Genomic DNA, 13,521 nt, shown 5'->3' with positions numbered 1-13,521 from the left:
TTTTAATCAAATCTGAGAACAGATCAGAAGTTCACATGCTAAGTTTGGGGACAGGAGAGCTGGCTTTTCAGGTCTCCCTCTGCCACATATAATCTCCCACAAGACAATGTGATAAGTCAATGTCCTGTTTCTCAGATCTTTGCCATGCAGTCCAGCCTTTGGTGAGGCACCTGGGCTCCTGCTGCTACAGCTGGTGGGAAGTGGTGTGCAGTGACACTGCTGGGTTGTCCAAAGAGAGCCAGTGTGAAAGGTGCACGGCCTGGCTGTTCAATGCTGTTCTTGGACCTTTGTTTACCGGCTGTTTTGGCCATTGCACTGCCTTGGCCATGCAACTGGTTGTTGGTCCTGCTATAACCAGTCTAAAAGTCAGCTGAGGAGTCACTGACAACGTGGGGCACTTGGATTTAGGGCCTTCCTCTGCCAAAGAGGGGCCTGAAGATGCGTCCCCAGGGACTGCTTCGGCCAGCACAGTGTCAGCTCTACTGAAATGGTGCCATAGTCACCCCCCCCCCCCCCCCGCTTATGGTTGTGTGGCCACTGTAACTCAATATTCACAGATCCAGAGGGAGGGAGGGAGGGAAAACAGGTGTACAGGCTGTTGGGGCAGTCATATGGGATGGGGAAGCTGGTCTGTGCTTCACATGGAACATTTACTTATTTCTTGGAAGAGAAATTTTGTTGCTGGATAAGCACTGATATCTTCAGCCAGGTTTGAATGACAGCTTGGTATTTGGAGCATCCCTACTAGACAAGGGTCCTTTTCCAAGCGTGATGGGAAAAAAAATGCTTAGTGAGTGCATTGGGCAGGAAACAGGCAGCTAGAGCTCAGTTTTCCTACTGTTTAAGCCACGTGTGGGTTTAGCCTTCGCTTGAGTAGTTAAATGTGGACTGTGGGACCCTTTGGCTGTACCAAGTCTCCTACTGGATGGCCAGTACAAATGGTGCTTTTGCAGATATCATCCTTCCAGCATGGCCTGCTTACCATCTGCTGAGTCAAATGGCTTTAAAGGACACTGAGACATTTCTAAGAAATTATGAATAGCTTCCAAAAATACCGTTTTTTTTTTTTGTTTGTTTGTTTGTTTGTTTGTTTGTTGTTGTTGCTTTGAGGGCTTCTGAGCCACAGAGCAGTCGGAATTGCTGTTGTTTTCTTGCAGCTTTCCCTTGGAACTTGCATTACACAGCTTGTTCCATCTCTGTCTACCCCATTCCATGGTTTCTTCCTCCTGCCCTCCCTTGCAGGACTGTTTCTGCACCCCTCCTGCGTACAGTTTCCCCTCTCTGTTACCTGTCCCTGTTTTCCTTGCCACCACATACACACTGTGAAGCTCCCACAGCTGTTTGCTTTCTGTTATGTCCTCAGAGCTGAGCTCTTCCCTGCTGCTGCCACCCTCTGGCTGGCCAAGTGCTTTCTCCTTTTGAAAAAAAAAAAAAAGTCACTTTCTGCTTCCACAGCACACTGTAGGATGTTACCCATTCTACTTACCTGGCAGGTTTAAAAATCTGAGATAACTACAACATAGTGCCCTCATTCCTACGGTGGAGGAGTGGCTGTAGGTAGTTTGCTACCAGTAGCAGTCTGGGAAAGCACCACTGGCCATTAAATTAATGGTGATCAATCAGATTGACATGTGATTACGTGTCAGTAGCTGAGGCAGGAGGCAACTTCCACTAAGGCAGATTTTCAAAAACTGCTGTGACTGCTGTAACCAAGGGACCTTCAAATTTTGCCTTGCTGTGACTGCTATCTCATGCCCTGCCACTATATTCTACTCCGGCTTCAGCACAAATACAGTATTCTGTGGTTATTAAAGCCATGGATTTCTAAAGCCTGTCTTGGGAGGTAGCAAGTTTCAGTGATGGCTGTTTAATTGCTGTAACATCCTTTGTTTCAGAAAACTGAAACTATCTCCAATTCTCGCAAAGAGAAAAAGAAAGTAAAGAAGAAACCAGCCTGCAACTCTGGCAGAGTGTTTGTGAGACCGCGCTGAGGACTGAACCTCAGTCAAGGGGCTGGAAGACCTGAGGAGGTAGTGGCAATATTTTACACCATGCAAAGTGTTTGCGAAGTCTAGTTCCACAGATGTGCTGTGGTTCACTGAATTTCATGGAACTACTCTCCTAGTTTTCTGGCATAGAATATACTGTTAGATCACTGCAACAGCATAAAAACCAAACCAAAACAAAACGAACAAAAAAAATAAAATAATAAAAAAAAAAACACACTGTCAGACTTCTGTTCCTGTCCAGGTAGTAGTTAACAGCTTTACAAACTGTAGCATTTGAGAGAAAACTGCAGCAATGTCATGGGATCTAGGGTTCTAGGAAAGTATCCTCATCTACTAGTCTTTGTACTACTGCTTTAAAGAAATAAAATAAAGCACCTTACCTCAGTCAGAACCAGCAACATGGTCCTGAAGCAGTGTCTGGGACAAGTACTTGCTGAACAGCGGGGAACAGGTGCCAGGCCCCTCACTTTCCACCTTCAAGCCATTCCTAAATAAGCCCTGAAGCTATTCCTTTGTGAGGTGCCAGATAAACTGCAGCGGTGGGCCCCCGACTCTAAATCAAGGCTGAGGATGTCACTAGGTTACAGGGCATGTTGCGGTTAGGAATAGCAATCCTGACATCCCTGCCCTGACATTTAATGGCTTTACACATAATAAAGATTTTTTTCTCTTATCTGCATGCTATTGTGAAGTTATTTTCCTCTGGAGCTCCCACCATGCATTAACATTTTGGCTATCTCTGTTCCAATAAATCTTTGTATTATAGATGGTAATTTGCTAGTGCTTGAATCCTCATCTGTCTTCTCCTTAGCTACCTAAGGAAACAATCTCTGCAAGTTTTGAAGTTACTGGAAAAAAATCAAATTGTATTTGTGTGCATACACAAGAGACTGTGGGAGAGGCATGCTACAGAACAACATAAGCCTTGTTACAAAGAGGAGAAATCCAGTCTCCAGAGCCCTCCTCAAGGTGTAGGTGGTAGGAAGCTGTAGTAGATAAAATTTCATACATCACTGCTGGAGCTATTCTCATGTAGGAATAGTGCAAAAGATGAACATAGGTCTTTCAGCGAACTTCAGAAATAGTTATAGCTCATACTAGGATGGATTTGTATATGCAACAGTTACAAGAGACAAGTCACTGCCTGAAGTTCTTGCTGCTGGCTCCTGTGCCTATGTCACTAGCACAACAGAAAAGACAGCCTCATTTCTCAACACAACAGCACTGTGCTCATTATAGACCCCGCATTTTTACAATCTGGTAATCTGTATTAAAGTCTCTCAGACAGCAAATGTAAGAGATTAATTTTATTTTCATAAATGTAGATGGCAAATACATAATGTCATGCACTGAATACAAGAACTTGCAGGATAGCAGCAAGTTCAACTGCAAACAGAACTGCCATACAAAAGTTGCCACTATACAGCACTATAAACTCTGTACCCCATAAAGGGCTTACTCTGATAAAGTTTAGTCTAGGAAGGGCTTTTTTATTTTTTATTATTACTATTAAAAGAAATCTACCTAAGCATAGGCATTTGTACTCAAGATGTGACTGCTTCAGGGAAGGCATCCACCCTTTACATCCCATCTCTGGAACTAGAGCTGTGAAGGCCTTGCAGAAAGCAGAGGAGGGATCATCACCTGAAGGTTGAGCCTGCCTCACAGCATTACGGACCACTCCAGAGGAGCATGGAGATGGGAGCAGGACAACCAGAGCCACATTGGCACTATCTGAGGTGCTGAGTTTCTGTGCCACAAGCCCGATCTGATATCCAGAAAACACACAACTGTTTTTTGGAAATACTTGGTACTCCTTGAAGGGAGGAGTTAAGAGCACTTCTCACCAACTGCATACAACCCTGGGACTGACAACAGAGGCATTTCCCCTCGGAAAGAGGAGGACAGAAATTATCCCATTAGAGAACTGGCCTCTGGGGTTACAGAGATTGTAAGAGATATTAAAAATAACTAAATCTGTAGAGACATTTTCATTTTACATGAGATTTTAACTGTATGTAAACCATTTTTCAAGAAGAACACGGATTCTTTAGTAAAGGCCTTGGAGTGTGTTTATATATATATATAAATATATATATATATATTCATATTTATTTATGAAAATAGAAAACGAAAGGGCCAAGCTTCAACCCATCACAAAAAACAGGCACAGACTAAAGGCAAACATCCAGCTCCTATTTTTCAGATTACGTTGCTTGGTCAGGTTAGATCTGCTGGAATTCTCCTGTGTTGGTAATACTAATTTAGAAACAGTAGTCCCATATTCTCATGGGTATGTCAAGTATTTAGTATCTCCAGTTTGAGTGGAGCTGAGAGCACTGGAAGTGTTCTAAAATACAACAGACTTGATTCTAAAACCTATTAGGAAACACTTGCTGATTTTATATAGGAAATCTTTTGAAATAAATACATTATTCAATAGGGGACAATGAAATATTACTATTAGTTGCCTACTCCACACTCAATTATTTTGATCTTTAGTGTTACAAAGTCAGAAAACACTTCAGTGCACACTAAGAGTATCAAAACAAAAAGGTACCAAATTTATCTAAGCTCAACTGTGATCATCTAGTTGATGTTGCTTGGGTGGCCTTTTCTCCAGCTGTATTTGATGCACTCATTCCATTTACATCTATTTCCAGAACCTGTAAAATCCCAGTGCTATTGCTAAGCAAGTGAATACTGAAGCTGTAAAAAAAAAAAAAAAAAAAAGTAGTAATTAGATGAATGCTAAATCATATCACCTTTTAAATACAGGAAATTAATTGCAAACATATAGAAGGATAACTAAAGTACTACTTCTGAAACTTCCTCTATTGTTACAGCTGTGAAAATTCTGGAAAACAATGACTTGTCTCAGGTGCAGCATCCTGCATGGTAGCACTGCCTAGACAGTGAGACAGGAGGTCAAACTACTTAGCAGCCTGCAGAACCATTTTTTCAGGAACACATCTGAGTCACAGTGGATAACAGAGCACAACAGACTACAGTGATTTTTACTGTTGTTGCCCATCTATCAGTAACTGTATTACAAAATAGAAGGCTGTATCAGGTCTTTCATTAAACATGATTAAAAAGATTTTCCACTGAGCAAAATGACAACACGCATTTCACATGACACTAGGATATCATCTCTGAAGTTTGATGAGTTGTCTTCCAGATTTATTGAACCAGTGTTTTCCCTCTGAACTTGTTCTCTTTTCCAAATGTAACTAGGTTTCCCTCTGAACTTGTTCTTACTTCCAAATATAATGTGTAACTGCCTTCTTATCCAGCTCAAATGAAATACAGATTGCATTGGTTACACATTGAAAACTCCATCACAAATCAGACTTAAATTTGTTCTGCTTTGTAGAGGAACTCTACAAAGTACTGCCACAGTGAAACTGTGTAGAAGTCAGAATAGGAGATGGAACTGCTCACTCTTAGGCTAATCCTCAAAGCTTGCTAACATTCTCAAGCAATCTCTGGAAAACTTTTGAAGCAACCCTGCCACATAAACTGTCAGAGTAGACAGGGTATTTTGATTTCTTTCCCAACCTATTTATTTATTTATTTTAATGTCCATGGTCCTCCTAATCCCAGGTTGGGGCACAATCATACACCAACCACAGTGTTTGTTGTGTTCTCACCTCTTCTGTGCTATGTGTTCCATTTCTTTCAATCATGGGGGGGGAAGCCCCCACCAAATTTGAGTTATCAGCTGCTGCGCAGCTGACTTTTTGAATTCACTTGGCGAGTAATCTTGAGTAAGTCTTGAAAAAAAATTTACACATCCAAAACATTCCACTGGCACTCACCTCCTTGCCTATCACATACCTGCCAAGTAACGTATTGTATCCAGTTTATTCGATTCCATCAGTGTTTTTAAGGAAGCTATTTCAGTGTCAATTTTATTACTGATTTCTGAAATAACGCTGTTGGTACTTGAATCCTGAAACATTAAGAGAGGGCATATATTTGACAATGATCTCAAGCTTTGCAAAACCAAACAGAAATACCATGCTACCAGCAACAAGAAAGAGAAATTTCCAACCTATCAGTGAAGTAAAATATTTAATTCCTAAGTGATCTTCGAAAACACAGAACAGCATTTAATACAATCCAGGAAGGATATTAAGGATGGAAATAGAAAAAGAGAAAAAAAATCTGTATGACCTAAGTTTTATCTCTGATTTGCCAAGTGCCTCCTAAAGGAGGCATTCTACAATGTGCAGATAGTACCCCTGAATTTTTGCTGAACAAAGTTTTAAGAATTCACGAGCCATATCTGGGAAATGGATGAGATGCTGAAGATGGGAAACGTCCATCATCAGCCTCTTAAGATTTCAGTGCCTTCAAGGAGGCTTTAAGAACTGCCAGCCCTTGAAACTTGCTTGGCTGTAGGTATCTGAACCATCCCACTGGCAGGGCTGACCAGCTCATCCCTTAGCACTGGGGAGAGCAGCATGCTGGTGCATGCCCACCTGTAACAGCCTACACAAAGGCACTCTGGAAGGGAGGGAATGAGTCTTGTACACCTTCTGCTTGGGTGATGTTTTGCACAAATCCCCCACACTGAAGCAATAATCATGTACAGCATGTGTATGTGATACATGCTGACATTTTGTTTTACTACATTCAAGTATCTATTAAGCTTCTCAAAAGCTGTGTGTTCATGCAACATGTAATGTATAACTATCCTGCTCAATATAAAATGGCTTTTATTCACTACTTACTTTTTTATGAAACTCTGTAGTTGCCTCCATCAATTTCCTTTCTTGATCTGTAAACTGTGGATAAAAGATAAATTACAATTGTAGATAAAGATAAATTACAATTTATGTCATTACCAAATGACATAAAACTGGGCAGAGTATCTTCATAGACCAGCTTACCATATCTGTCACTCTGCTCCTCTCCAGGTTTATATCTAGCTTACTGTCAGCTCGGATTTTACCGGTTTCATTCTGTAGAACAAAAAAAAATATCAAGAAAATAACTATTTAATTCCCCCAGCATGAGTGTATAGCTACTTGCTGTTTACTCACCATTAACTGCTGTTTAACTTGATCTAATTCAATTTTCATTTTCTAGATGAAGAGGAAAAAAAGTTTTTAGTAAAGTCAGAAAAATGCTGGCCAAGCCAATCAGTTCTGTGTTACTGCTGTAAGTGATTACTCTTCCACAATTTTTCTCTCAGCAGAGCAATTTGTTCCTAGTTATGCTAGTTAGGCTATTTAATCTATATCCTATAGATTATCTATATTCTGTGTAGTATATCTATACAGCCAGATATGATCTGCTGGAAATTTTTCATAAAGCAAAGGAATCATTTTGTGAAGACTTACAATGAAGATCTTGTGATTCTCAGACTAAAGAGAGCAGAAAAACACTAAAATGCTGTCAGGCAAAACTAAAACATGTCTAAATCACCAGTTTAATTAAATTGTTGCAAAGAAATGGCTGACTGTTCTCCCTGGATTATGCTCTTAATGGTGACAAGGCTAATGGAATCATCCCTAAATAAAAATACAGAAGGTGATTACAAGATGTGACCATTTTTTTCTCTTTCCAGAGGAATTAAACAAGTTGTATGAAATTAAATATACTTTTATACAATCCCAGAAGTTGCAACATATAAACATTTCAACTCCTGGTAAAAAGCATCCATAATTACTTCTATGTAAATATTTTGCACCACAGAAATATACAACAAATATAATCCAATTTAATTACACTAAATGAACTGCAATTTAACTGCTTACTTAAAAATGCTTGTTTATTAGTACCTCATTCTCAGCTCTCAAGTTTGCAAATTCACTTTTTTCCAGAATAACCATATCTTTTCGAATGGAGTCCAAATGTGCCATTATCTGCTGTAAAGTTATTTCCTTAGAAACAACAAAAAAAAGTCAATGATTAAGTTTCACACTTTCCAATAAGAAAAGATTTTAATGTTTAAACTTACGAAATTAGCTACAGCAAAGCATAAAAACATGAAGGGTCTCCAACAGGAAAGTGACAGAATCATAGAATTTCATGGCTGCAACTGTTTTTTGACAGACTTGAGAAAAGCAGGCTGTGTTTTTTCCAGTTGCTTTTATGTTAACTCTGAATTTAAGCAAAAAAGCCAGAGGTATCTAGTCTAAGCATTTATGAAGTGAAACAAAAAAAATTCAGATTTGTCCTTCCATTTTCAATGAATGTTCAGTAGCTTATCAAACAAGTTGGCAGTTTGAATCCAGCTCCTAACTAAGCACTTAGGGGCATCCACAGCTTCTCTGTCAGGGCAGCCTGTTCCACTGCCTCCCCACCCTCTGAGTGAAGAATTTCCTCCTTATATCTAATCTAAACCTACCCTCTTGTAGTTTAAAGCCATTCCCCCTTGTCCTATCACTGCAACTCCTGACAAAGAGTCCCTCCCCAGCTTTCCTGCAGGACACTGTAGGTACTGGCAGGCTGCTGTAAGGTCTTCCTGGAGCCTTCTCTTCTCAAGGCTGAACAACTCCAACTCCCTCAGACTGTCTTCACAGGAGAGGTGCTACAGCCCTCTCATCATCCATGTAGTTCTCTAGATTCGCTCTAATAATTCCATGTCCTTCTTGGACCCCAGAGCTGAAGGCAGGGCTCCAGGTGGGGTCTCATGAGAGCACAGCAGAGGAGGACAGAGGGTATTCTTAGCATCACCCTGAGACCTAGCTCAGTAAGCTATTTATAGTACTATAGAGAGTTGCACTTGTTCTTTAAATATGCAAGCATGTGCCATTATACTTATACAGTGCTGAATATTTATACACACCATAAATAAGTTCTTACCTGCTGAGCCTGGGTAACCATATCCTTATAGACTGTGTCTAAACTGACATTCGACAGGGTGATTAATGCCGATACAATGGTCTCTGCTTGTTCTTTTGCAAAGCCTGAAAAACAGGTGAAGGATGAGAAATTAAGGTAACATTAGAAGGCTGGGTGACGAGTAGAGCAAGAGGTCCACAATAAATCGGGACACTGAAGTGCTGTACATAGTTACAGTAGCAAACGGGAAATCACACAGTTACTGAAAACTGATGGTGAAAGCTGGTCAGTGTGACATGTCACTACTTAAAAAACAGACAATGCTGCAGAAACCTGAAGATCATTAACTTTCAATACACTGAAACAGTCTTTGCAAGCAGCTGATGGGACTACCAAATTTCTGTACTGTTTAACTGCTAATGCGTTATAAAAATAGTTGAGCAAAATTTTACTTTATTATAAACCTTTGCAAATTCTACTAAACCCAAACTTACCTTTGGCCATGCACCACGTATCCTACAGAATAATAAAATTAAAAGGTGAGTCTGCATATATTCAAAGTTTCCTGCACAGGTGTGAATACATGTAAAACTCATTTGAAAACTGCTGTATCTATTGACTTTACAATTCAGGCTGCAAGATGTGTGCTTTCTGAGGATAAAAATTACACTTTGTTGATAGCTCAGTGCAATTTTGAACTGTTTGAAGATGATGTATGGTAAAGAGTGGAAAAAAAAAAAAAGCTGCCACGTCAGTTAAATCTGATTCAGTGCTGTGGGCTTGGACCCTAACAATCTATTTCCAGCAATCTCTCTGATGTGTTGTATTTCAGTTGCTCCATTTCCCAGCTTGGGATCAATTAACTTTTCATTGAAATATGCTTTCAAAGCAAATTATTAAGAAAAACATCAGTGAACTCTTCTGAAGTACAGGACTCTAACTGTACCACTGGCTTGTATTATTACAAAAGCTCTCATGCTTTATGACATTTTTCTTCCACTAAGAGGTGTGGTTGCATCGCTTCAGTTTCTCTAAATTTTCAGGGTTGCTTAGGTTCTTGCTATTTCTTTTGCTTTTCCTCTATTCTTACTTGCTGCTTGGAAGTTTAGAAAATGTGAAGAAATTCATACATGCAAGAGTTAAGACACCAGAGCCTGAAAACTGTCTGCAGCAAGTCTGACAAACATTAAAAGCATCCCTTAGCTTTGTGATTTCTTTTACCTTTTCAAAGGTAAAATAATTTTTTCACCTTTTTTCTTTACCTTTTTTGTGATTTCTTTTAACTTTACCTTTACAGCCCTGTCACTGTGATACTAAAGGGTCTGTTGTAGTTATGGAACAAATTAATAAACTGCTTTACAACAGCAGACCAGCATCAGACAGACTTCACCTTACGTTCTAAAGGAACTAGACAGAGAAATAGCTGAATTAGTACTCAGGACAAGTAACATCTAACAAGCTATCCTGGCTCCTCGAGTACTGGAAAGTGACAAATACAACATCAGTTCTAACAATAATTCCAGAAGAGATGTAAAGAACTAGGGGCTGACAAGTCAGACACACATGAAATGAACAAAAACAGAAAAAAAAATATATTAGCGTACTATTAAGAGTCTTCTAAGTACTAAGACACATTATTAGTAGACCTTAACAATGGAAAAAATCCTAACTCAATTGGATAAAGCTGCAGCTGTCACTTAGGAGAAAGATCTTGCGATTGTAACAGAGAATTGATAGCCTGACAAAAACATCAGCTCAATGCTTAGGAGGATCACCAGAGCAAACCAAACTTTAGGAATTATTTAGGAAAAAAAAAAAAAGAGTAGAGAATAAAATAGATGTAATGTCAGTTTGCAAATCCATGGGACATCCAGTTGTCAGGTAATGCCAGCAGCTCTGTTCCTTCCCCTATGAGGCAGCTACTGCTTGGGAAAATCCAATGAACTAAGAATCTTCTGTTTGAAAAAAAATAATGATGGAGGAACATGACATACGTTTACATAATCTTAAGAGACGTGAGAGATCAAATGTTCATTCCTCCTTCCTTCAAAAGGACTGAGGGGCATCAAATTAACACAGTTGAAGCCAGGTTCTACATAAACAAAAGGAAGTATTTTTCCACACAATGAGTGGCCTTCTGAAACTCCATGACAAAGGATGTTGTGGGTACTAACCGGCCCAGAGTAGTTCAGGGCCTTAATGAACTTACAGAAGGAATTCCCTTGGAGGTCACCAAAACTCCTACCCAGCACAAAAGACCTCCAAGGTGAGAGCAGCTGGAGACCTAGAAGGTAGGAGGAATGTGCCACTCATCTGCCCCATTTTTACACTCTTCTGCAGACAAAGACTCGCAGTCCTGCTAAGGGACAGAACCCCGGGCTAGACAGATCCTTCAGCTGACAAAAGACAACCACATTCACTAAATAAAAGAACAGGTATTAAGGATATATCATGCTGGAAGATGCTATGTAAATTTACCTACAACTACAAAAAAAGGTAAATTTAATGTAAGATTTAATTTGTATGGTTACAGAAGCATCAAAAAGTATCAGATGCCTAGCCTGCACCAGATTTTAGTACTTTAGTACTGAAGTACTATAGTACTTTAATTCCAAGTTTTTCTGTGAATTATTTAACAGACATCACTTACCGTGGGCTTCCAGATCCTGCACTAAGGCATGAGTATCAAAAGTCACTCTCCTCTGCTCCAGTGGAGTGATATCAACTCTTCTCACATCGTATGAATTCCTAAGGAGCGTGGCAGCAAAACCTGGAAGTGACAAACAGGTCTCTGAAACTTCACCCAGTTGGTTTATCATGCGATATGGGAATTTTCTTTCACCGTAGAAAAGCCACATGGAAGTTGCAACAAAAAGCTGCGTCCTTTTGGTTCCCTGGTTACAGCACACATCTGAAGCCACCAGTCCTCTCTTTTCTTAGGGAATCTATACCACCCAGGACTCGCACATCAATTTTAAGTGCATTCATATAACTAGAGAGCCGTGCAGGACAAGCATCCCGATACACAAGAAATAAAACTACCACAAGTAACAACAATAGGAGAAACCTGATTTAAGTGATGTTTCTCAACTTTTAAAACATGACCTTTCCAACACACTGGCAGTTTCTGCTGCTTACTGTTAACAATTGTTTGGCTCTTCACAGAATCCCTCAACTATATTCTCTTTACACATTCTCCTACCGCTATCCAGCGGAGAGTGCCAGGCGTGCAGATAAAGGTACACACACATTACACAGATCTAACATTCAGAATTAATTTGTTGCTTCACCAGTAACTGGGTGAAAAAGCAATGCTGGTACCTAACACATCCTAGATTTCCTTAGATCAAGACCCACCCTGCTTATTGTGTTAGTAACTTCCCACAGGATGCTTTTGGCTTCTCCACCTTTATTTCAAGGATACTTTTCAGTTCATCTCATCACCATACACCTTGCTGATTGCATTCTGACAGAATCTTTGTTATCAAAAATGCTCTGTTACTTCTAAATGCACACTTACTTGAAACCTCCCTGTCTCTCTCTGTTAATGAAACTGTTTTTACTTTTCTTTAGGTGTTTACTTGAATGCTTTTTACCATTTAAACCAAAAGGAAGTTATGCTGTGACACTGCTAGATAAGGTAAGTGCTACCTTTTATTGTCTCTAAAGAAGTGACTTAAACTAAGCTAGATGTAGTATCCAAATCAAAGTCCATGTTAGATTTAAGATGAGAGAAAAGAAAAAAAGCGTGTTTACATACATGAACTACATACAACTCATTGCAAGTAACTCTAAAACTTAACACCCCTCCCATTGAGTCATAACAGCTTTCATTTATAGAGCTCTTTGTCTGCTAAATGTGTCGACTGACTTTTTCTCCGGGTTTACCAGGGCTTGCATTGACAGGAAAAGTGGCAATAGTTTTGCTGAAAGAGAGCATGTTTCAACTGGACTTATGCTAGATTTTTTTTTCCTTTTAAACAATGAGGTGGTGAGGCCCTGGCACAGGCTGCCCAGAGGAGCTGTGGATGCCCCATCCCCGGAGGTGTTCAAGGCCAGGCTGATGGGGCTTTGGGCAGCCTGCTCAGCTGGGAGGTGTAGGGAGGCTTGGTATTGAAGGTCTTTAAAGGTCCCTTCCGACCCAAGCTGTGATTCTGTGACACGTGTCTGACACCGCCTCTCTCAAAAAAGCTAATATTACAGCACAAATCTTCTGGTACCCTATACAAGCTGCCAGCACTCTGAGCACACCTCTCCGTGCCCCTCCGCTACCTTCTACTGCTCCTCCTGCACCCGAGAGCTGCTGCCAGCCCCCCAGCTCCTGCGGGCACCTCCTCCCCCGGCAGCCGTTCTGCGCTCCCCCCGCAGAGGCCCCCACGACCCCCTTCAGCGGGGCCGCCCCCGCCGAGGGCCCAGCTCCCCCCCACGCCACCTCCACCCCGAGGCCCCCTCCTGCCGCCTCCGCCCCGCGTCACCGGGCGGCTCCCGGGGCTCGCCCGTGGGCTCTGCGGCTCCCAGCGGGCCGCGAGCCAAACCACGGCCCCTCGGCCGCCTCTCACCTCTGCGAGGAACCGGAGGGAGCGCGGCCCGAGGCGGCTGAGGGGGGAGCGGGGCCGGCCGGGAGGCGGCCCCGGAGGCGAGGAGCGCAGCGCGGCGCCCGCCGCCCCTCATCGCCGCCCCAGCCGCCAGGCGCCAGGCACCGCCCGCCCGCCGC

The 13,521-nt window shown here is 41.4% G+C and overlaps 2 protein-coding genes across 4 annotated transcripts in view; one reads left to right on the top strand and one right to left on the bottom strand.

Annotated features, from left to right (window-relative positions):
• The window catches only part of ANKRD42 (ankyrin repeat domain 42), a 27,627-nt gene extending 16,437 nt beyond the window's left edge, over positions 1-11,190 (top strand). For 2 of the 3 annotated variants that reach the window (XM_084518814.1, XM_084518816.1), the window contains one exon: positions 1,896-2,637. In XM_084518814.1, coding sequence (XP_084374940.1) covers positions 1,896-1,991 — 96 coding nt within the window. In that variant the 3' untranslated portion in view covers positions 1,992-2,637. Of the gene's footprint in view, positions 1-1,895; positions 2,638-11,147 lie in introns of those variants that run through there. The other variant, XM_084518815.1, reaches the window with a different exon arrangement.
• On the bottom strand, positions 3,302-13,521 carry CCDC90B (coiled-coil domain containing 90B). Its single transcript, XM_084518841.1, has 9 exons — positions 13,367-13,521; positions 11,458-11,577; positions 8,829-8,932; positions 7,802-7,903; positions 7,061-7,102; positions 6,908-6,979; positions 6,749-6,802; positions 5,850-5,964; positions 3,302-4,718 (listed from the first exon to the last, which is right to left on the bottom strand). Exons 1-9 carry the CDS (start codon positions 13,476-13,478, stop codon positions 4,663-4,665), a joined length of 777 nt encoding a protein of 258 aa, XP_084374967.1. The 5' UTR covers positions 13,479-13,521; the 3' UTR covers positions 3,302-4,662.

Source organism: Aythya ferina, assembly GCF_964211825.1.
Source record: "Aythya ferina genome assembly, chromosome: 1".
Lineage (NCBI taxonomy): Eukaryota > Metazoa > Chordata > Aves > Anseriformes > Anatidae > Aythya > Aythya ferina.
The sequence above is the reverse complement of the archived record's forward strand: the minus strand, read 5'-3'. Positions and strand labels throughout refer to the sequence as shown.

Bases quoted from the DNA above. Each gene is read 5' to 3' on its own strand.
- CCDC90B (XM_084518841.1), bottom strand. From the start codon at position 13,478: ATGAGGGGCGGCGGGCGCCGCGCTGCGCTCCTCGCCTCCGGGGCCGCC. The intron at 8,933-11,457 runs GTAAGTGATGTC...CCTGTTTTTCAG, and splicing joins GCAGGATCTGGAAGCCCACG to GCTTTGCAAAAGAACAAGCA. The intron at 4,719-5,849 runs GTATGTGATAGG...TTTTTTTTACAG, and splicing joins TACAATACGTTACTTGGCAG to CTTCAGTATTCACTTGCTTA.